The 22,475-nt window shown below is 47.9% G+C and overlaps 1 protein-coding gene across 3 annotated transcripts in view; it reads left to right on the top strand.

Annotated features, from left to right (window-relative positions):
* LDLRAD3 (low density lipoprotein receptor class A domain containing 3) overlaps positions 1-22,475 on the top strand; it is a 232,808-nt gene that overhangs the window by 122,187 nt on the left and 88,146 nt on the right. For all 3 annotated transcript variants that reach the window (XM_025452484.3, XM_049096369.1, XM_049096370.1), the window contains one exon: positions 6,808-6,942. In XM_025452484.3, coding sequence (XP_025308269.1) covers positions 6,808-6,942 — 135 coding nt within the window. The remainder of the gene's footprint in view (positions 1-6,807; positions 6,943-22,475) is intronic.

Here is a 22,475-nt window from a genome sequence, read left to right as displayed (position 1 = left end):
TCTGCCCCTGGCACCTCGTGGACTCGAGAGGGCTTTTGAAAATTCAGATCCTCAGAGTCCTTAGAGACGCAGCGGGAGGGAGGACCCTCTGCCTCCTGCCTCTTGCCCAGAGTGGTGACCCCTTCCCCTCCTGCAGACCCAGAAGAGGTGCTGGCTCCAAAAGTGGCTGCTCACGGGCCACACTGGCTTGGGGCCGAGGGCTGCTGGGCAAGGCCTCATAGAGCAGACCCCGAAAGGAAGGCAAGAACTTGCAGTGGCTGCACACAGGCCGCCCTTTGGAAGGTCGGGGCTGCAAGCCTTTTCCGGCGCAAAGGGAATAGTGCTTGCTAATGGGACAGATGATTTGCACAGGGGCTGGGGGCCAGACGCCCTCCATCCTGGAACAGAGGAAGGCTCGGGGCAGCTCCGTCTCCCCCAGCTGCCTGGTTTCCAGGGCAGTTGGGGGCTGGAAAGCCGAGCTCTCCCCGGAGGCCATGAGGTTGGGATGCTCGGTGAGGAAGTGAGCAGTAACCGCCAGGGGCTGGGGAGCAGATGGGAAATGAGGGAGCTGGTGATGAGGAGTTTCTCATTGATGTGTTTTTATGAAGAACCCTTTGAGCTGGAAGAGGGGCCGACTTCACAGACTCTAAATGGATTAAAGGTGACATTTCCTACATCCTGCTAGAGACAGATTGCTTCATTTCCTGTCTTGAAGCCGGTCAGTTGCTTTTGGGCAACCGCCGTGGGCCTGGGTCCTTCTGCTTCAGATGTGGTTGGAGTAAGCGCTGCCAGTTTAATTAACCACTGAGCTTAACCTTCACTCTCCTCTCTCCCTCTGGCAGGGAGAGACAAGTTCTCTTTCCTGCGTATCGTGGGCTGGGAAACAGATCCTCAGATCCCTGTGTTTGTGGTGCTAATAATAATAACTGGGGAGCGCTTTGATTCTGCTCTTGAGTTCTTGGAATTGACTCTACAGACAATTTTCTCCCTCCTTCTTGAGATACACAATGTTCCTCTTTCTAGTTAACCGAAGAGAGTTATTAATACGTTTTTTGGTGACTGGTAAACCTTCCCAAGGACAGAAAACACCCATGTGGAGCACATTAAGTATTGCTAGAAAATACTGAGACATAACATCCTAAAGTAGGAAGCATGTCCTGCTCGATTTCTGAGCTATCCATTGAGCAGTGACTGCTTTAGGGTCCTGGGTAGGGCTCTGTGGGGTGGCGGGAACCTGTAAGACTGTCCCTGTCCACCTGGAGCCTACATGGTTGGTCAGCTGTGGGCCCGTGCGCACTCATCCTGAAGTTTCCCTGAGCCTGGTCAATGGGTATGGAGGCCCTGGAGGAAATACAGTGGAACCTGAGCTGTGTGGGGTCCTCGGGGGAGTGTTGCTCCTCTGGGTGAGTCTGCCCAGTAACTGAATGTGTTCAGGCCCCCGAGGACCATGGTCCACAGGGATCTGTCCACAATGTGTTGCATCTTGGTATATTCAGTGTTTACCTTCGCTGTTGACAGCGCAGGGCCATTCTTAGGACCATTAATTTTCAGACCGGGTTATAATGCAGGGTTGCTTTTGGCTCCTTTTAGAACTTTCTGGTCCCTTTTGAAACTATCTTAGGTGCTCTGCATTTGGAATTCTTAGGGCAGCTTTTTATAGCTTTGCTGTCGCCCACCGTAGTTGTCTGCTTTTATTTCTTGCTGGCGGTTCGTCTGCTGGGTGGCAGGGAGCATCTCCTCTCCCTTCTAATTTGCCGTGGCCTTGGGAGTGGGACCGCCAACCTTGCTGGAATTTACATAAATGGAGAATCGATAGATCCTGAGGCCGGTGAAGGCTTGAGAGCCGTCCTGGGAGGAAGCTCCTGGCCCTTGAACGGCTTGCACGCTGCGATGTGTGTTTTGATGGTCCGGAGGCCTTTTTCTCTGGCTTGCTGCTGGGTTTGGGAGTGTTCCTGGAGCCTCCCCTGCCTCTGTTTCTCTGTGCTGCAGCTGGGTCCGGAGAGGAGGTACTGTTTTATGAGGAGCCCTTGATAAAGAAGAGCCCCGGGTGTGGTTGTGTGCCAGCACGTCCCTGCGTCCTCTGAGCGACTGGCACCTGCGTGTAAAAGATATTAAAACAGGTGTTTGTGGGCCAGAGAGTCTTGTGAGAGAAGAGTAAAGGGAAACAGAAGTAAGTGGTCACTGAGACATGTCTGCCAGACTAGACGCTTCAAACTGTGTAGTGAAATGTTTCAGACATACTGAAAAGGCAAAGTAGAATTAAAGGGACACCTGTGTCCCCTACACTCTGTTTTTAATTTTAAGATTTATTCGAGAGAGAGAAAGAGAGAAAGAATGTACATGCAAGTAGGGGAGCAGCAGGCAGAGGCAGGGGGAGAAGCAGGCTCCCCGCTGAGCAGGGGGTCCAACGTGGAGCTGGATCCCAGGACCCGGGATTATGACCTGAGCCCAAGGCAGACACTTACCTGAATGAGCCACCCAGGTACTGCCACGCCCCACACCCTGTTTTAAAAATCACATTACTGGGGCTCCTGGGTGGCTCAATTGGTTGAGCAACTGACTTGACTTGTGCTCAGGTCATGATCTTGGGGTGGTGGGATTGAGCCCCATGTCAGGGTCTGTGCTCAGTGAGGAGTCGGCTTGAGATTCTCTCTCCCTCTGCTCCTCCCCCTGTTTGTGCAGCTTGCTCGCTCGCTCTCTCTCAAATCTTTTTTTTTTTAAATCACACTGCCTGTTATAACTATATTAACTATAGTTAATACTAATCAATTACATTATTAGTAATAACAATAATGGTATAGGCATAGTTAATATTATATCATATACTTGGAAGTTGTTGGAGAGAGTCGATCTTAAAAGTTCTCAAAAAAAAAAAGTTCTCATCACAAGAAAAGAAATGCGTAACTATGTGTGGTGATGTATGTTAACTAGTCTTGCTGTGGTGATCATTTCACAATATAAACAAACATCGAATTGTTATTTTTTTTAAGATTTTATTTTTATTTATTCATGAGAGACACACAGAGAGAGGCAGAGACATAGGCAGAGGGAGAAGCAGGCTCCATGCTGGGAGCCTGATGCAGGACTCAATCCCGGGACCCCGGGATCATGCCCTGGCCTGAAGCTGGCGCTAAACCACTGAGCCACCCGGCTGCCCTGAATTGTTATTTTGTACACCTGAAACTAATGTAACGTTATGTGCCAACTTTACCTCAATTTAAAAAATCATATTTCCATTTTGCCTTATTTGCTCTAGATTTTTAAAATAAAATGTTACTGGGTATCATTACAAGTTCACAGTACATACCCCTTCCTGGACTCTGTCCTTTCCCATCTCTTCAGAGGCATCTACTGTCCTGAATTTACTTTCCCCCGCACTACCCTATTTGTGATCTTTATCCATCTTGACTCTAGTTCACTGATTTTGAGTTTTTTTGTTTTGTTTTGTTTTGTTTTTGGTTGCTTGACTTTTTACTACTGTTCATCAGGGGTTGGCAAACTACAGCCACTCAGTCAAATTTGGCCTACCACCTGTTTTTGTAAATAAAGTTTTGTTGGAACACAGCCATGCTCTTCGTTTATGAATTTTCTATGGCTTCTTTGCATTACAGTGGTGAAGTTGAGTAGTCGTGAAAGAGACAAAGGCAGAGTGGTTAGCAGAGCCTTAAGTAGTTACTGATTGGCCCTTTACAGAAACAGCCAACTCCTGCTGTAGAATTGTGTAGCACCAAAAAAAAAAAAAAAAAAAAAAGAATTGTGTAGCACATTGTATTTATTCTCCTGTGGGTGAACATTTGGGTCATTTCTAATTTTTTAATTTTCTAAACAGTGCTTCAGTAAACATTTTTGTTTGTTCAGGATTCTCCGTGGAGTGTCTAGCTGGAAGCAAAATTGCTGGGCTGTAAGGCATGTGCAGCGTTTTATCGGATATTCCTAAATTGGTCTCCAAGGTGGGTCCGCCAGTTTGCACTCCCACTGGTGGTGGGAGACCTTCTCTCCCTCCACATCCTTGCCAGCAACCTGGTATTTTAAGACCTTAAGCTTGGCCAGTCTTCTGTGGTTAAAGTGGTGCTTCATTACCGATGACCGTCAACATTTTTTCCAGTTGTTATTGACCATTTGCCATTCGTCTTGCGGGAAGTTGCCTGATCCCGCCCTTTGCCCATTTTCCTACTGAGTCGTTTGTCTTTTTTCCTCTGTAGTTGGGAGAGATCTTTATATAGTTGGGGTGCTAGTCTTTTCAGTTACTTACATGCGGTAAAGCCAGTCTGTGACCGGGTTTTCAGCCAGTCTGGATTCTTTATCAGAGCTGTGTCTTACGTCAATCTTGAAGGTGTCTGTGATCTGTATCCACACATACTTGTGTACATGTATATATATAATCTATGTGTGTACACACGTGCATGCGCACACACACACACACACACACACACACAGATGACTTCTTTTCCGTGGGTAAGTTTGCAGGATTGAAAGGGTGTAAGGCTGAAGAAAAGCAAGTATTTGCCAGCACTGTCAGCGAGGTTGATTCAGCACAGATTCCCCAGCAGGGTGTTCACATACGTGTGCAACCACCCCATCTTGGAGCAATTAGGGCCCCTTTCCGAGGCTGTCCGTCGGAGTGAGCTGATTGCTGCTGACACTTTGGCTGCATACACGGGACCCACAAGGTCCCAGGGAACGCTGAAGGCCACCACGGTGGGATGCTGAAGGGTTTGGAGGGCTGCCTTGGACAGAAACCGAACGTGATTTGTGGTTTGGGCTTCCCCATTTTGGTTTTGGCTGAAATCAGACCTCGGTTTCATTCTGATCAAGTTGAACCATTCTCTGGCCCACAGCGATTTAGATCATTAAAACGTATATTTCAGGCCAGACGACTTTTGTTTGACTTTACACTGGCCCATTATCCTTAAAACCGAGAGCCCTGGCTTCCTCCAGCCCTCTACCTTCTCTGACCTTTCAAGTCAAACTTCCTGAGTTAAATAGTTACGGATATTAAAAACAAAAAACAAAAAACAAAAAACAAAAACAAAGAAAGCCAGACCTCTGAGTCCTTAGGGTTTTTGAAGCCCTGTGAAGTCTTCGAGCCCTTGCAGCCTCGATCTGTGTGTATCTAAATAGTAGCTCCGCGAAGCATGCGGGGAAGATGTATTACAAATGCCATCTTGCAGTTGAGGTCCACCGAGGAACACCACAGCGGACTCGCCCCTGATCCCTTAGCAATCTCTGTGCTGGGCACCTGGCGCCCCAACCTGATGCTCTTCCCACCACATGTAATGCAAGTGTGGGCTCCGTTCATTACTCGACATCCAGTGTGACCCCTCCTCATCATGCCAGTACTGCCTCTGCAGGGAGGGCCGTGCTCTTGGGACCAAGACAGACCTAACTAGGGGAGCGTGTCTCACGTTCCCTGAGCCAGTGCTGCGAGTCAGACTTTGCACTGCACATTTGCTCACATGTCATCTCATTTGATGTGCAAATTAATGCTGTAAGCAGGGCCTGTCACTGGCACAGCTGTAGGGGCCCAGGCTCAGCCTGGAAGTGTGCCATGCTTGCTGTTATGCCTTTCTTGAATTTTTAATTTTCAAACAGCTGACCCCTCCCCACCAAACCCGCATTTTCGGTTTGCACTGGGCCCCATACATTTTGTAGCCAGTCCCATCTATAGATAAAGAAACCGAAGCTCGAAGAGGTGAAGTAATTTGCACAGGATTACGCAGCTCATAACTGGCAGAGCTGGGATTGGACTGATTTCTACTTTGCTATTTCATTTATTGAAAATAGAGCTCTGGAATGAGCCTTGTTTGAATTGCACTGCACGGAACTGGATCAAGGGGAACTGCGTTGTGAAAATGCTGATCTTCTGTGGAAATTTGCTTGTGTGTTGTTAAGAAGCTTTGTGTTGACCTCACACTGTTTGGTTTCCACCCTCTTCCTCGAGGGGAGGGACTATACCTGTCATTTCTTTTTGTTGTTGTTGTTGTTTAAGATTTTATTTATTTATTTGGGGGAGAGAACAAGAGGACAAGAGAACACCGAGGGAGAGGGAGAAGCAGACTCCCCCGCTGAGCAGGGAGCCCGGACATGGGGCTCCATCCCAGGGCCCTGAGGTCATGACCTGAGCCGAAGGCAGACACTTAAGCAGCTGAGCCACCCAGGTGCCTCCATACCTGTCATTTCTTTTGAGGTTCTGAAAGTGCCTAGAACAGGGAGCCTCACAGAGATGCTGCTCAGGCTGACCAAGTAGGTTAAAGGACTACTTTGATTGCAAAGAAATTGAGACCAGTGAGTTTACCATGGGGAGCCATGAAGATACACGAGGGGTTAAGAGGCTAGTCCATAGTTATAGAACCAGAAGAATCCCAACGCAGCTGTTGGAACAGATCGTGCTGTCACTCCATGGGTCGCAGAGGTTCATGGATTCCCTGACTCAGCTCCTCCTTCAGGCTTTGCTTCTCTGTGGGCCGTATGCTACCCATAAGAGATCACTTGTGACTCTCCCAGGAGATTCAGATTTTGCCCCGGGCCCGTCAGAGGCAGCTAGCCCTCTTGGAGGTTAACCATGCAGAGTGAGGCATTGCCTTCTGGCCACATACCAATGGTTACAGGGCACGGCCTGGTGACTTGGGCAAAGGAGCTTTTAGAATGAGGCAAGGTAAGTCTTATCCTGTCCCCCTCATTAACAGGCCAGTTTTGCAGGATGGTCTTTTAGTCAACCATCCTAGAAGGGGACTCACTGCTTCCTGAGCGGGACACACTCCTGGTTCCAGGGATTCTCCATGGGACTTGCTGGCCTCCCTGGTGACCTGCTCTGTTTTCCCTTCACAGCGGCCAACCCTCTGCTTTGCTCCACCGCCCGCTACCACTGCAAGAACGGCCTCTGCATTGACAAGAGCTTCATCTGCGATGGGCAAAATAACTGTCAAGACAACAGCGACGAGGAGAGCTGTGAAAGCTCTCAAGGTAGGAAACCTCCAAAGCTCTAAAAAATAATTGCATCACCATATGACAGTAACACCAAAAGGAAGAAAACAACACCCATATCCACTCCAAATACAACAGCCATGCTAACGTTTGCACTTTCCCTTGCAGCTCCTGTACACATGCTTTTACCTGTAATGCGCCTACCGTTTTGGATTTCATATTTCTCCTGTCTGAAGTATCACGTACACATTTTCTCTTCAAAACTATAATTTACCTCTGGCTGTGTTGCATATAGTCAGGATGCTCTACTGTGGTTTTCTAAATTGTTGCATTGTTGGGGACCGCCTGGGCTGTTTCCTTCCATTGCATTACTTCTTTAGGATAAATTCTGCAGAGTGGGGCATCTGCACAGATCATGGCTTACACCTCCACATGCAGCTGTGGGAAACAGTTTTTTCCTTTCTTTACATGGGTACTAGCAATGTCTGTGTGTGTCAGTTTTACTGTCATATCCTGGGCATTCACTGCTGTTCTGTTTTTTCCATTTTTGCTAAGTTAGTAATCATAGAATGATAGCTCCCCAAATGCTTTAATTTGCATTTCTCTGATTATGAGCAGAGTCAACATTTTCCCCTGTGTGTTTGTTTACTACTTAGTTCCCTCTTGTGTGAATTGCCTGTTCCTATCAGGACTTGCAATCTCAGAACAATTTTATGGAATTTGAGAGGATGCAGTTGAGGGGGATGGAAAGGTGAGCTCCCTAAAAAGCAGGGAGCCTACAAGGATACAGTGGGGTCATACCTCCTCTGTTAAAACTGGCCAGGTACTTTTTCTTCACTCATTGACTTTTCTGGTAAACACATATTTTTTTAATCTCTGAGAAATCAATTTTTCAGTGATCAAAAAAATATATAAAGATTTAAAAATGGGCATCCATGTTAAGTCATCACATACTTCTAATGTTGTAAACTGGTATGATCTGTACGCAGTCATTTCTTTTTTCACTTAATTATCCTTTTGCTGTGATTCACCTACATTATTGTTTGTTGGTAGAGTTCATCTGTTTTGACTGTTACCCAGTATTCTGCTGTTTACCACAGTTTATAGACTGTGTAAAATCATAAGCCAGAAAAGCAAGAGAAAGGCAGCTAACTGGTTACCTCATATGTTGGGAGGCAGGCTGGATGGAGCCAGCTCCTTGAAGTTATAAGTAGGTCCTTTTCAAAGTCCTAGCCTTTGTTTTGGTTGATGTTTATTATGTTATTAAAAATAAGTGAATGAATGAATAGGTTGAGGGTAGGTCACACATCAAGGATTATGACCAATCCAAGTCTGCATGCCTGAGGGCCATAGACAAGAAAAGATTGATTTTGCCAAAACATAGATTTTGCCAAAATTTGTGCAGAGAACAGCCACAGGAGGTGAGTCTTGGGTAGGATTAGGGTCTGATTGTTCTTGTCTGGACAATCCTTTCCTTGAGTTTTCCCTTCCCCAGTGATTTTCAGAATATAATCCTGAGATAAGTATCATGTGGGAACTCTTTGGAAATACAGAGCTCAGGCTGCTTCTCTAGATCAACAGAATCAACCCAGGAAATGGGTCCAGCAGTCTGTGTTTGAACAAGCTTTCCAAGTGATTCAAATATACATTAATTCTGAGAACCACTGTTTTATACTAACTTTAGAGAGGATTTTAATCTTGCCATTGCCTGGGAATTCTTTTCTTTTTCTCTTTTTGAGAGAGAGCATGTGTGAGTGAGTGGAGGTGGTGGGGAGAGAGAGAGAGAGGGAGAATATCTTAAGCAGGCATCACACCCAGCACAGAGCCCTATACAGGGGCTTGATCTCACAACCATGAGATTATAACCTGAGCTGAAACCAAGAGCTGGACCCTCAACCAGCTGAGCCACCCAGGCTCCCTATTGCCTAGGAATTTCTCAACTGCTGATTGAACGGTAAGGTGTTTCTAGCCTTTGCACAAAGTCAAATTTTTATAAACCACAACACATGCATTATACCTCCTATGGTATCTGCCATCAGCAGTGATAGATGTCAAGTAGGAGAAGAGCAGTCACAAAATCAAATATTAGCATATATAGGAGATACAGAGGAACATTTTTGTAAATACTGTTTCTTATATGGTTAATTATGTCTTCATGCATCCTAGACTCACCAATGGTGCCATGAGATGTTCAGCAAAATGACCCCTTAGTCTAAAACTTGAAGTTAGAGAATATATCCTGATGGTTTGGGTTTTGCTAGCATCCCCTACCCTCCATGTGCTTATCCGTGCATTTTGCTGAAGCAGATTTTTTGCTTTCCCCTAAGAACTGTTTCTCTGATGGCTGGTTGAAATTTGTATTTCTAAGTCTGGCTCCTTTCTCTCTCTCTCTGCATTGTACTCTTATGTTATAAACATGCGGTATAGGGTAAGTCAGTGGTGGACACATGCACACAAAGCCCAGCTCTTGGCAAGTACATAATGGAGTAGCTTTCCTTCACATCTTGGCTTTGTGCCTTCTGTGCCCAAATGACATCCCTGTGGAAAGTAAGCTCTCAGGAAACAAGTCCCATTAAGGCGTGGGTGACAGCTGTCAGGTGCCATTTAGCATGACAGTCTCCAAGCAAGGGTGCCCATTGTGGAAAGGCACTCTTGCCAGCTACCAAAGAACAAGAAGCATGCCTTCCCCCGCCCCTTGGATCCCACAGATCCTACCTAGTAGCACGATGCCTTGCACATAGTGGATTCAGTAAGTGCTATATACTAGAAAAGAGTTCTTTGTAGGGCGTTATGTTATGAAGCTGTGTTTATTTGTTTTTTGAGAGAGAGAAAGAGAGAGCACGCGTGCATGTGAGTGTGAGCAGAGGGAGAGGGAGAGAGAATCTTAAACAGGTTCCATGCTGAGCATGGAGCCCGACATGGGGCTTGAGCTCACAACTCTGAGATCATGACCTGAGCCAAAATCAAGGGTTGGACCCCTAACCAACCGAGCCACCCGGGTACCCCATGAAGCTGTATTTAATTTGTACTTTATGTGGTATTATGCTATATACGTGTGTAAGTTTTGTGAGTTCAAGTATATACCATGTATTAAAATAATGAGTATTATTGCCGTTGTTTAAATAGAGTAGATGCTTCTCTCATTCCCTCAATGGGAATATGCCCTTCAGTGAGCCTGAGATGAGAATCTAGACTTGCTGGCTATTCCTCCTGTGATATGAGCGTCCTCCTGCTCGGGGTGTGATTTCAGTATCAAAGGGTATGCTTTTCTCTATCGTGGAGCTTCTAAATGCGAACTGGCTACTAATTTTGGTGCTTGAACAAAGGAACACCAGTGTACCGGTGCTGGGGGGCAAACCCGACTTGTACTGGGCTTTTGAGGACTGAGCCTCATGCAGTGTCTTCCTGAAGAATTTCAGAGGCATCAGGACTAGTCAAAATATGGTCCTTATACAGCACAGGATTTGGCTCCTTGTCATCCTAATAATAGTGAACATTTATCGAGTCTTACCATGCACCAGACACTTTGCTAAGCACCTCCTGCATATGAGCTCATTTAGTGAGAAAATATCCTATCTGCTCCTCCTGGGCTCCCAGCCCTTGAAAAATGCGTCTTTGCTTTCAATTGATGTGGGAAAAGAAAATTATATTTTATAATGTTTATTTGGATGGAGTGCAGAGAACTGGCCTGAAGACAGGAAATACGGTGCTTGAAATACTTTTCTTCCGACTTGATGAGGGTATGAAAAAGCAGTGTCTCCACTTTAGAGACACCAGCTGTGTGTGCCTCTCCTCCCCTTCTTCCTCATCCCAATTTAGTTCCTGTCTTTATCCCTGGCCTTTAAAACTAACAACAAACTGTCAGGACTTGGAAGTGGGAGTGGACCGTGAAAGTGCAACCATTACCATACTTTTCTATTCCATCCAGGATGTAATAAAGACCAAAGAACACTGTGGTGGGATCGATTTTTAATTGAGGATTCATTGATTGGAAACATAGCCTGTTTACCAGATAATTCCAAAACCAGTAAGATGGAGCAGGCATGCATGTGGCTTTTTGTTTCTTAGGAACACATCTGAGAGTCAGCAGGTACTGCCAGGCAGATGTTGGGTGTGGCCAGCACTCAGGTAGCCTCAGATATATTAAATTCGATCCTAACTGAACAGAGATTCTTTTCAACTTTAGATAAATGACTGAAGGGACAGGCATCTTGCAATGATCCTTACCCCCTAGGGTTCACGCCTTGGTATAGTCCCATCCTTTGAATGTGATCTAGACTTTGTGACTTGCATGGGGTTTTTAAAAATTGTGTCAAAATACACATAATGTGAACTTACACATTTTTAAGTGTATAGTTCAATGGTGTTAGATATATATGCATTGCTGTGCATCCGATCTCCAGAACTTTTTGATCTTGCAAATCTGAAACTCTGTACCCATTAAACAGCTCCCTCTTCTCCACTCCAGCCCCTGACAACCACCATTCAACTCTCTGTTTCTATGAATTTGACTACTCTAACTCATCTAAGTGGAATCGTGCAGTATTTGTCCCTTTGTGACTGCCTTAGTTCACTTGGCGTCATGTCCTAAGGCTCATTCATGCTGTGACATGTGTCAAGACTTCCTTCCTTTTTAATTAAGGCTGTACAACCTTAACCTTCCATCATGGGTCTGTACAACATTTTGTTTGTTCATTCACCTGTTGATGGACGTTTGAGTTGCTTCTCCCTTTCTGGCTGTTGTGAAGAACGCCGCTGTGAACGTGAGTGTGGAATCAATTTCTACATTTTATTTATTCATTCACCTGTTGATGGACATTTGAGTTGCTTCCTCCTTTTGGCTGTCGTGAAGAACGCTGCTGTGAACATGAGCAAGTCAATTTTTAGTAAGGAAAGTAGCAGCACAGTGATTGAATGCCACTTCCAAGATTAGAAAGGACTTCGGCGTCTGTTTTGCTTACTCGCTCCTGCTTATGCTGATGGGAGCTGGCTGCCATGTTGCGAGCCTCCTCATGAATAGGCCCATGTGGCAAGGAACTGGGCAGGGCTCTGATCAAAAGCCAGTGAGGACCTGAAGACCCATCAGTGGCCGCCTTGAATGAGCTTGGAAGTAGCTCCTCCCCTAGCCGAGCCTTGAGCTGAGTGGCCCTGACACACACCTTGGTTATAACCTTGTAAGAGGTTTCGAGCGAGAGCTAAGCCACTCCTGGATTTTTGACCCACGGAAACTGGCAGATCATAAATGTTTGTTTTTTTAAGCCTGTACATTTTGCAGAAATACGTTATACAATAGTAAATGACTAATAAAATGAGTATCTCTTAAGTGAATCCCAATTCTGATTGCTGTCACTACAGAGAGCTTACAGAGACCCGGGTAATGGTGAGGGGGTCAGGCCTTGGAAAGGAGAACAGGCATATAGGAGATGCATATATGGATATGGGTAACCATCACTCAGAGCCCTAAGCAAATGGCAGGCACCAGTTTAAACCCTGTACCTGTATTTTCCTATCCAGTCTCACGAAATTCCTATGAGAGAAAGTCCTCTCCCAGAAAACGATGGCCATTTCTTGATGAAGAGCTCGAGGATCATGCAGGTTGTTCCATGGTTGTGCCGTGTCCACGTAGCCTGTAAGTGGTAAAGCCACTTGAACAGATTGAACAGAGTCTTCCTCAAAGCCAGGACAGGAACCTGGGTCGTCCCGTGTACAAGCTAACATTCTTCACGTCACCTTGTGACACTACCGTCTGGTTATCACTCACCTGGGACCAGGAACTCCAGGCGATGGGTGCACACCCAGCCCTTGGTCCTGGGAGCTCATGGGGATGGTTGCATATGAAGGCTGGCATGTGTTCCCTCTGTCTGTACTCGGTTTCTCGCAGTAGGAAAGACTAATGATGCCTGTCCACCTTCCTATTCCATGAGGAATGCTGGAGAGTTAAGCATTTCTAAAAAAGCCACCAATGCCAAGATAGTTAATTGAGTATTTTGGCAATTGGGTTGCAGTTTCTTTATCTTGCCTGCTGTATCCTGGTGATAACGCTCAAGGAGAATTTGGAAAGCTGGGCATGAGGTTTGGCACCTCCCCAGAAGCTAACAGTGACAGCTTTGTCCTGTTTCTTCTGTAGAAGTGTGTGTGTTTGTTTCTGTGTGTGAGAGAGAGAGAGATTGAATTAGGGAGGGAAAGAGAGAGAGAAAGAGAGGGAGAACAAGAGAGCAAACAGGCAACCCTTACTGGTGTTCTTGCCAGTGGGCAGGTAACGAGGTGCCTCCATGTGCCAGGCCTTGAGCTGCATGCAGAGGATCCAGTGAGGGTCATGGCCTCTCTTGAGTTGTGTTCATATGTTGAGGTCTGAAACCCCTGTGCCTCAGGACGTGACCTTATTTACAAACAGGGTCATTGCAGATATAATTAATTCAGATGAGGTTGTGTCAGAGCAAGCTGGGCCCCTAATCCAGTCTGACTGGGGCCCTTACTAAAAGGACAGATCTGGACACAGACACACGGGGAGAATGCCGTGTGGACGTGAAGGCAGGAATTGGGGGCAATATGTCCATGAGCCAAAGGACCCCAAAGATTGCCAGCAAACCACCAGCAGTTAGGGGAGAGGCACAGAACAGATTCTTCCTCCAGGCCTCAGAAGGAGCCAACCTTGCCAACATCCTGCCTCCAGAACTGCGAGACAGTAAATTTCTGTTGTTCAAGCCAGCTGGTGCGTGGTACTGTGTTCACGGCAGCCCTCGCAAATGAATACGGTCCCCAGGAAGCCACACTCGCAGGGCCCAGCTGTGCGCCCCGTGTGGCAGTAGAAATCCGAATGAGGGGACGTGAAGTGCTGGAGAGTGACCAAAGCACAAAAGCAAAGCGAGACCAGGGCTGAGAGAGAGGCGAGCGCAGGTGGGGTGTGGAGGAGACCGACCGAGGTAGTTGAGAGTGAATTTTCTGGGTGGGGAGCGGTGCTGCTCTGTGTGCTCTTTGGGGTTGCAGAGCCGCGTGCTTGGCTCGTAGGCCGTCTCCCAGCTTTTATTTCGAGATGCTCATTTCCTGTACGTGGTGTGCAGGCCTCATTAACTCTGTCTCCACAGCAGTCCTGGACCTGGAGGCGGTGAGTCAGCACCCCTCCGAGTGTCTGACCGAGACCATCATCACCTCTGCTTCCAGGCACCCGAGGACAGTTGCGCTTGCATCTTTCTCCCCTGCCCGCCCTAACGCCCCAGCCAACCCAAATTCTCCAGCGACAGACTCTGGTTGAGAGCTGGAGTCCAGGCTTCCAGGGAATAGATAGTCCTGGGAAAGGGGAGTTGGAGACAGCGATTGCTTCTCACCCTGCCCTCTCAAATAAACACCTCCAAGAATACGGGATAGCCGAGGGGATGCAGCCAGATAAAACCAAGTGACCGAATAGCCGAAGATCATTTCTAGAGAAATTGTGGAGGGCATGAGACGCGAGAGTACTTGTCTTTATTATAATTTTTCAAGTACGGATGGAAAAGGCCAGTAATCTGGGTGTAGGGCATCTCCAGCCCCAAATGTTGCAACCTCGAGTTTGATGGGTAGTCGGTATTTACCATAAAACTTGTGGCCAAGTGATGTCAAGAGCTGCCTTAGAGGGGCCCTAGGAAGGAACCGTCCCCACAAAAGGACTCATTTGGCCTTGCTTAGAATAAAGCTGCTGGAGGTACTATTAATGGCAGGATTGTGGGAGCCTTTTTTCCACTTTTAATTTGAGAGCTTGAGAGCCCAGCTGGGCTAGGAAGGGCAGAGATGCTGACTTTGTTGGAAAAAACAGGGGAGTGGGGGAGAGGCTGATTGCCACCTTTCTGTACCTGGGGGGTTTTCTTCTTTATACTTTAGTGTGTGCATCATGAAAGCTTCCTTTCCTCGAACCATTGCAGCAGGAGCTTGAGCATTGCTGAAACGTCCCTCATTGAGAAGCAAGTCGGAATGATTCTCCACGCAAGACCATAATTGCTTCCTGATCTCGCAGCCCCCGTGGTAGTGTTCGGAGCTGTTTCTTTCGGCTCCCCCAGTGCCCGGGCACGTCCCCCTTCTCTTGGTTCTCCTGGCTTCCAACTCTGTCTGTCCATCCATCGCCATGTGAGGATGTCCAGCCTGGACACCGAAGGCAGTGGAGAAAGTTTCAGGTGGGACCGCGTGTGGGGCTTCCTGCCTCTCTGCAAGTCTCCTTTGCAAGTTTTTGGAGCTGCTGCTTGGTTATGCAGAAGACCTTTACGTGTCCCATCCGTGGACAGCTTGTGGCCCTCATCAGCTCCCCGTCCCCCGCCTTCCCCCAGCACCCTGTTACTGCCCTGACTCTTCCTGATTACTCACACAGACCATTCATAGTAGAGTGCCTCCTGTTGCCTGGCCCCACCCAGGTTCTGGAAGAAACACACGCAGCGAGATCAGATTAAAATTGCTCACAGTCTGCAGGGGGAAACAGAGTGCCCTGCAGATAATTACCTGAAGGTGTGGTAAATGCTGTAGCAGAGGAGCGAGGAGCACGCCGTGGGAGACTGGAGGGCGTGACTGAGACAGCGAGGAGTGACAGTTTCCCTGGGGTAGCGTGGCAGGACTTCAGAGAAAAGAAATCTCTGCCTACTCTTCAAAGATAAATAGAAACGGACCCAGAAACAAGCATGAGGCTGGGCATCCAGCCAGAGAGGGTAGGGCGGGAGCAAAGTGTGCATATGCTTGTGTGTGGGGTGGGGGTGCGTGGCGGGCTGTGAGGCTGATATGGCCGGCGGAGACCCGATCCTTGCATGCTGCACTTGGAGGGTGGAGCCCAAGGAAGAAAATCAGGGGGAATGAGATGCTCGGCCCTGGTAAGGGAATGTACAGGAGGGGCCAGTTATCATTGCATCTGATTCTCCGTGGCTCTCCTTGGGCTCTGCTGTCCCGGCCCAGAAGTCTCCTTGGGGCTTGACGATGCTGTAAACGAGACTGTGGAGCAACAGGTTCTGTGAATTCTGCAGGGTGAGAAGTGTTTGGGAGGTTTGATGACCAGGAGTTGGATATTCCTCATCCCCTACCCTCGACTAACAGCTTGAGCTTCCTTCTTAGGTTATGCAGTCCTGAGATCATCTTTCTTCTTTGGCCCCAGTTTGGCTACCTGAGAAGAGAACTCTGGCCCGTGAGAAGTTGAAAGTGTGCTCTGATCTGGCAAATATCTTGTCACATTGGATCCTCCTGGAGGACGACCTCTTTCGCATTTCCTCCTTGTTGCTCTCTGAAAACTCAGCAGGTTATCAGTTTGGTTAATCTTTGGTTCTGGAATGCCACAGAATGACACAGGGCCATGTTCTCCTTCCATGAGTTTTTTCCTTGAGGTCTTGTCCCTTTTGTGATCGTATGAGGTGCTCAAATTTGCATTGGTAGTCAGCTTTTAATGAAGGTCTTAGGCAGAGAGCACTCTGCTAGGTGCTGAGAAGTCCAGAGAAGTCCGAGGAGCTGCTCCATTCTCTAGTAGCTTCATTTTCAATTGGGGGGAAGACCAGGAGTGCACCGCCGCCCCTTTGCCAACACTACCGACTGGAAGAATGTTGCATTAGTCCTCGCGTGTGAGAGTATGCGTCGTTGTGCCATATAGTCCGGATACCAGCATATATTAGGATATGTTGTATTAGCTGCCCTGTCCCTCCACTCCTTCCCGACTGTGTCTTCCACTCACAACTTTTGGAAGAACCGCCCTCTGTGCTCCTGTACTGTTCCCAACCACCTAAGCCACCGTGGACCCAATGAGGCACAGACACTTGACCCAAGGCCTGTTCTTGGGCCAGCCAGCAGCGAGTCAGAGTGTCTCCCTGTCATCCCTCCCTCCCAGATGCTTCAGTGCTGAGTAAGCCCTCAGAGGCTGAGCAAACATGGACGGGTGGGACGCAGCCACATGGAAGCCACAGCTGGGAAGAGCGGAGCTGAGTAGGGGGTGTACATCTCCTGGAGGACCCATCTGAGAGGCCAGAGGTGGCACGCCCCCAGAGACAGAAGGAGGTAATAGTGGCTTTCTCTGGATGCCCCCCCACCCCTTCTCAGCCCCGGGTCCCAGGAGGCCCAAGGCCTCTGTCTCCCAGAGTAAACCTTCCCTTGCACGTGAGCTGATTGGCGTGGACCACAGGTGGTCATCCGTGTCAGCCATTCACCAAGTCCTGGAAGACCTACGTTTCATGCTCAGATGAGTAGGAGGGAATGGGAAGCCGGGAGAGGCAGAGAAAAGAGGGAAACCTGCAAATCCTTTGGGGGACCTGTAGGATCCACGTCAGGTGTTTCTTCTCTGTTTTTTTCCAACATGAAATTCTTAGTGTGGGGGAGTGGAGGTGGGCCCGGGACTCCGTATTAGTTGAGAGATTGGCTAAGGACAGTGATGCTTTAAAGAAGTGCCTTAAATGGATGAGGTCTCTCACGTGTTCCATCCCAGAGGTGAGCAGTCTGGGCCAACAGAGAGCCCTGCCCTCCTCAGCGCTCCCAAACTGCTCCAGTGGCCACTGATACCCAGACATCAGAAAGAAGGAGGAAACCAGGCCAGGCCGCTTCATCTTTGTTCATAAACCAGTGACCGCCCCCGTTAGTCACCTGACCACACCTAACTGCATGAGGGGCTGAGGCGTGTATTCTTTATCATGGTGGGTGCTCACATCCCCAGCTAGAACTCAGGAGTGTGTGTTCTGAGAGGCACAGAGGAGAGACTGGGTGCTTGTTGGGGAATAGTGTGTGTCTGCACCAGACTCCTAAACCAAGCCAGTGGTTCGAGGCTGCTTTATGCCAGTAGCCTGCCCTGCTGGTTTTTTGCACTGGCCACCACTGGACCCCAGACTCATTAGTCACGCAGCCTGAGACAGGACGCTCAGTGTGCACTTTGCTTCCTGGGGCGCTCAGACCAATGAGTCTGAGTATTCTGGGGGTGGCCCTCTCCATCCCAGGGGCCTAATTGGAGAGGCCCTTTACTTGTTTGTTCCTTCCTTCATGGACTCGTTTATTGTGATCCTGTCGTGAGAGCCAGTCTTTTTCCTTGATCTTGGAGTCTGATCAGGGTGATAGTTCACCTTCAAATGACAGGACCCTGACTAGTCATTTGCTTTTTTCACCGAAGTCTGTGGGCCTCAGATCTGATCTGGCTCACTTTGCCTCTGAAGGAAATCTCCAAGGACAGAGGTTTTGTCCTCACTAGCTGATTTGTTAGGCAGCCTTTCCATTGTGGCTCAGAATCTCCTATTATTCATTTTTCTGACTGATTTGGTCTACCAGTGCCCGCCTGCTTCCCTTCTGGAAAGATGCTGTGTATATGGGGAAGTGACCGCGTGGTGCCCCCTCCCCGCCATACATATCTGCGTCATCTCCACAGCTAACTACTTCTCTCTGTCTTTCTCCCAACCTCAGTGGAGGCAGTTTGAAAGAATGTCCACAAATTCTTTGGCATTCCTCTCATCAGGAACTGGATGGAACCCCATCCCTTCCCCCGGACACTGGGCCAGCTTTTGTGACTGTTTTGTCTAATAGAATATGGTAGATGGGATGCTCTGTGCTTCCACAGTGGGAAGTAAAAGGCAATCAGCCTCCCCCTTGCTCCCTGAAGAGTCCCTCTTGAAAGCTTCACGTGAGCAGTCCACCTCCGTCCAGCTGCCATATCGTCAGGAAGCCCAAAGCAGTCTACACAGAGAGACCGCGGAGAGGCCCATGGAAAGAGAGCAGTGTCTGGGCAGCTCCCAGCGCGTCTGCCACTGTCTGATTACAATGACACGGGAGACCCTGAGCCAGAACGACTGTTCCTTTCCTGATTTCCTGAATCACAGAAACTGTGGGAGTTGATAGAATGCCATTGTTTTAAGTCATTAAATTTGGGGATGATTTGTTACGCAGCAGCAGCTCACTGGAACCCCGTTCCATCAGAAGGCATCTCCCTGAGCCATTGATTTGAGCCACTGATTGGCCCAAACCCTCCACTGGGCCCCTCATTTCCCAAGAGAGCTTAAATGAGGTCCTTGTGTTGGTGAGTGCTCTTGAACATGGTGTCGCATGTGTAGACCACAAGGGTGCCAACCCCCAGGCTCTGCTGCGCCATGTCTCAGTCACATGAAGCTATTCCTGGTCACCCCACAGTCACATCCCCCAAGTGTGATCACACTTCAGGTGTGATCCATGGAGGGTATGTAAGGTGCTTCTCATGGTAGCTAAATCCTAATCCCTGACCCCCAGGTGGGGGACTTTTATTTTCCCAGGCCAGCCCTAGAGGAGACAGAGGAGAACATTAGATGGGAGAAAGTTACTGCAGAAAGGAAAAGAGGAAACAATCCATCAGGCTATGAATGAATTTTAGGGGTGAGACCCCCTCTATCACCTTAGCGACTCTATCAGACGCGTTCTTGGTACGAGCTCAGGCTTTGCATAGGTCAGGCGGCAGCTCTACCAGCTAGTAGCTGTGTGGCTTTGGGCAAGTTGCTTAACCACTCTGAGCCTCTTCAATGCCAAGATGACAAGGCCTGCCTGCAGGATTGCTGGAAGGAAGAGTGAGAGAAGGTTGCTGAGCACAGCTACTCCTAAGTGTGGATTCCACTCCCCATGGGTCAGCAGTTCTCCGGTATAACCAGCCACCACCTGGCTGCCGGCCTGAGCCTTTCCCTCTCTCTGCAGGAACGCTAAGTGTGAAAGAATCGGGTGAGCTCTCCAGGGTGCTCGGTCTCTGCTAGCTCACAAGGTTTTTTTTTCCTCCTTCCTGCCTACCAGCAAGGATCCAGGCCACAGGCTTGGTTTCTTCTGGCATCTTGCTTCCTGGCCTGACAAATGTTCAGATATGGGTGGGGGTGGAACAGACCTCCTACCAGCGAGGCAGAGATGGGGCATGCTCGGGAGGGGCTCAGCTATCTAAAGTGTCTCCATAATAACTTGTCTCCGGTGATGTCCTTGGAGAAGCTATCTGACTAGTAAATAACAAGTGAATCCCACGTTAGTCATTGTTCGCTCAGCAAATATTCTTGAATCTTAGGTACCTGGAAGGCATCCCTGAGTAAGAAAGGCCCCTACATTAGGTGCTTCTCTCCATTTCTACGGACCGGCACCAGGTTAAAAGTCGTGTGTAAATCTTGATTCGTTTGGAGGAAATTTATTTGGATTATTCAGGAGCAAGAACAAAGGTTTGCCTTCTGTTTTCAACAGTGATCTTTTACAGCAAAAGTGGTGAGGTTAGAATCTGGAGGAAGAGGGAGGGGGGAAAGCCCCCGGAGTCACTGATCACCCATTCTAGAGACAATCACACCCTGAGACATTTGGAAAAGACGAGTCACCTCAGACTAATTTATGGCGTGTTTTCTATTAGAATTGCAAAATTCGCACAGAGGGTGTTAAAGTATGGCTTCACATCATATTTAATACTTGCTATATTTAAAGCTGGGATACGAACTGAAACGTGAAACAAAAACTAGAAGGAATTGTACTAATTTGCTGGTTCAGGATGGTTCAGCTTGGTTCTGCTGTTATCTTTTTTTGTTTTGTTTCCATCCTTGTTCATTATTATTTTTCATTAAAAGTACTTTTTTTTTTACACTTTGCAATATCAGGGGCCTCCTCTCAGTTTCCAGCGTGTGAAACCCCCAGCCACAGGTTTTTTTTTTTTTTCTCCAAACAAATCCTTTATAGTTCTGATATGCAAATATTTCCTCCCATTCCATGGGTTGACTTTTCCACTTTCTTTCTTTTCTTTTCTTTTTTCTTTTTTTTAAGATTTTATTTATTTATTCATGAAAGACACAGAGAAAGGCAGAGACATAGGCAGAAGCAGGCTCCAGGCAGGGAGCCCAGTGTGGGATTCAATCCTGAGACCACGGATCATGCCCTGAGCCAGCGGCAGGTGCTCAACTGCTGAGCCACCCAGGCATCCTGACTTTTCCACTTTCTTAATGGTATCTCTTGTAGCACAAAAGTTTTTAATTTTGGTAAAGTCCGTGTTTTTTTTTCTCTTATTGTTTGTGCTTTTGGTATCAGATCTCATAAGTCACTACCTAATTCACGGTGCCAGAGATTTAGTCCTACTTTTTTTTTTTTTTTTTCCTAAGAGTTTTGTAGTCCTGGCTCTTGCATTTAGGTCTCTGATGCACTTTGAGTCTGTTTTTGTGTGTGGTGTGAGGGAGGGGTCCAACTTCATGCCTTTGCATGTAGACACCCACTTGTGCCTTTTGTTGCAAAGACTGTTCTTCCCTCATTGGAATTGTCTTTTGTACTCTTGTCTGCTTTGCTTTTAATAAATACACTACCTAGACTCCCTCAGCTATATTTCTAGTCTAGGGACAGATTCACAAGCAGCATGTGAGTCCTCACCTTCTAGGGATTTAAATTCAGAAAGAAGACAAAGCTGTGTGATGACACAGACACTTTTTTTTAAGTGGTCCGATCCTCCCTCGTTGGATGACCTCATTATACCACATTCTCCTCCTTCATAAAGGCAGTGTAGTCGCCTTCGCCAGCATAATAATATTTCTTTACTCCGTATGGGGTGATAGTTGGAGGCATAGTTGTGCTAAGTGGAATCCATCACGTGCATGTTTACTGTGTGCCAGGTACTTCTCTGAACACTCTGTATGTGTCATCCATTTAAACCTTGAGGGTCCCATGAGACAGGAACTGTCATCTACATTTTATCAATGGAGAAAATTAGGCCCAGAGAGGTTAGTTCATTTGCTCTGGGTCAGTCAGCTAATAGGTGAAGGATCCGATTTGAATTCACCAGTCCAGCTCTACACACTTGTGCACAAAGTGCCTCTCGCATTCCCTGTTCCAGATCCGCTGCCCAGCACATAGTTGGCACTCAGTAACTATTTGTTGGATACACAATGGGATGAAATGAATGGACAACGAGGGGAACAATCCAGACAGAAGAGCAGTGGCCAAGGAAAAGGAGGATTGATTTATGGAATCAGATAAGAGGAGTGAACTTCCATAGAGTTGGCCTAACTGAGAATGATGCTGAAGCCAGAGGCGCCCCGAGAGAGAGCGATCGTGGCCTTTGGGGAGGAGGAGTGATGGGTGGTGCAGTGTGGGGGCGAGGCTAGAATGGAACAGTCTGTGTAGGAAAAGGATGGAAATGCCATGGAGTAAGCACACACCCCCTAAGCCTCACGGCAGATCTGAGGAAAGGATGTGGCACATGATTATCGTCCTGGGAACAACTTGCCTGTTGTGGAATTCAGAAGCGGTGTCTCCCAGAAGGGTTCCAGCAGGGAGGGCAGGTTCCTGTGAACAAGCAAAGTGTGATGGTTGTCAGAGGCAGGTGAGGCTAGGAAAGCTGAGCTCCTTTGCTTCTCTCCCAGAACGCAGGCCGAAATATTGTCTCCAGCCTGCAGGGCTGAGGCCATGCCAGTGTGAGAGCACAGCGAAGCCTTGAGAAGGCACAGCCTCCCCCTGTGAACCTGTTCAGAGAGAGCAACAAGCACTGGTCTTTAGTATAATGCTCACTACGTGCCAGGCTGCGGTCATTAGCATTTTACACCTTACTGGCATCTGTTGGAGAAGTTCCTCCGATTGTTATGATCCCTGTCTTTCTCAGGGAAGGAAAATGAGGCTAGGGAGATTGTGGGACTTGCATAGGG

Source organism: Canis lupus, chromosome 18 (genome assembly GCF_003254725.2).
Source record: "Canis lupus dingo isolate Sandy chromosome 18, ASM325472v2, whole genome shotgun sequence".
NCBI lineage: Eukaryota > Metazoa > Chordata > Mammalia > Carnivora > Canidae > Canis > Canis lupus.
This window is presented reverse-complemented; position numbering and strand designations above follow the sequence as displayed.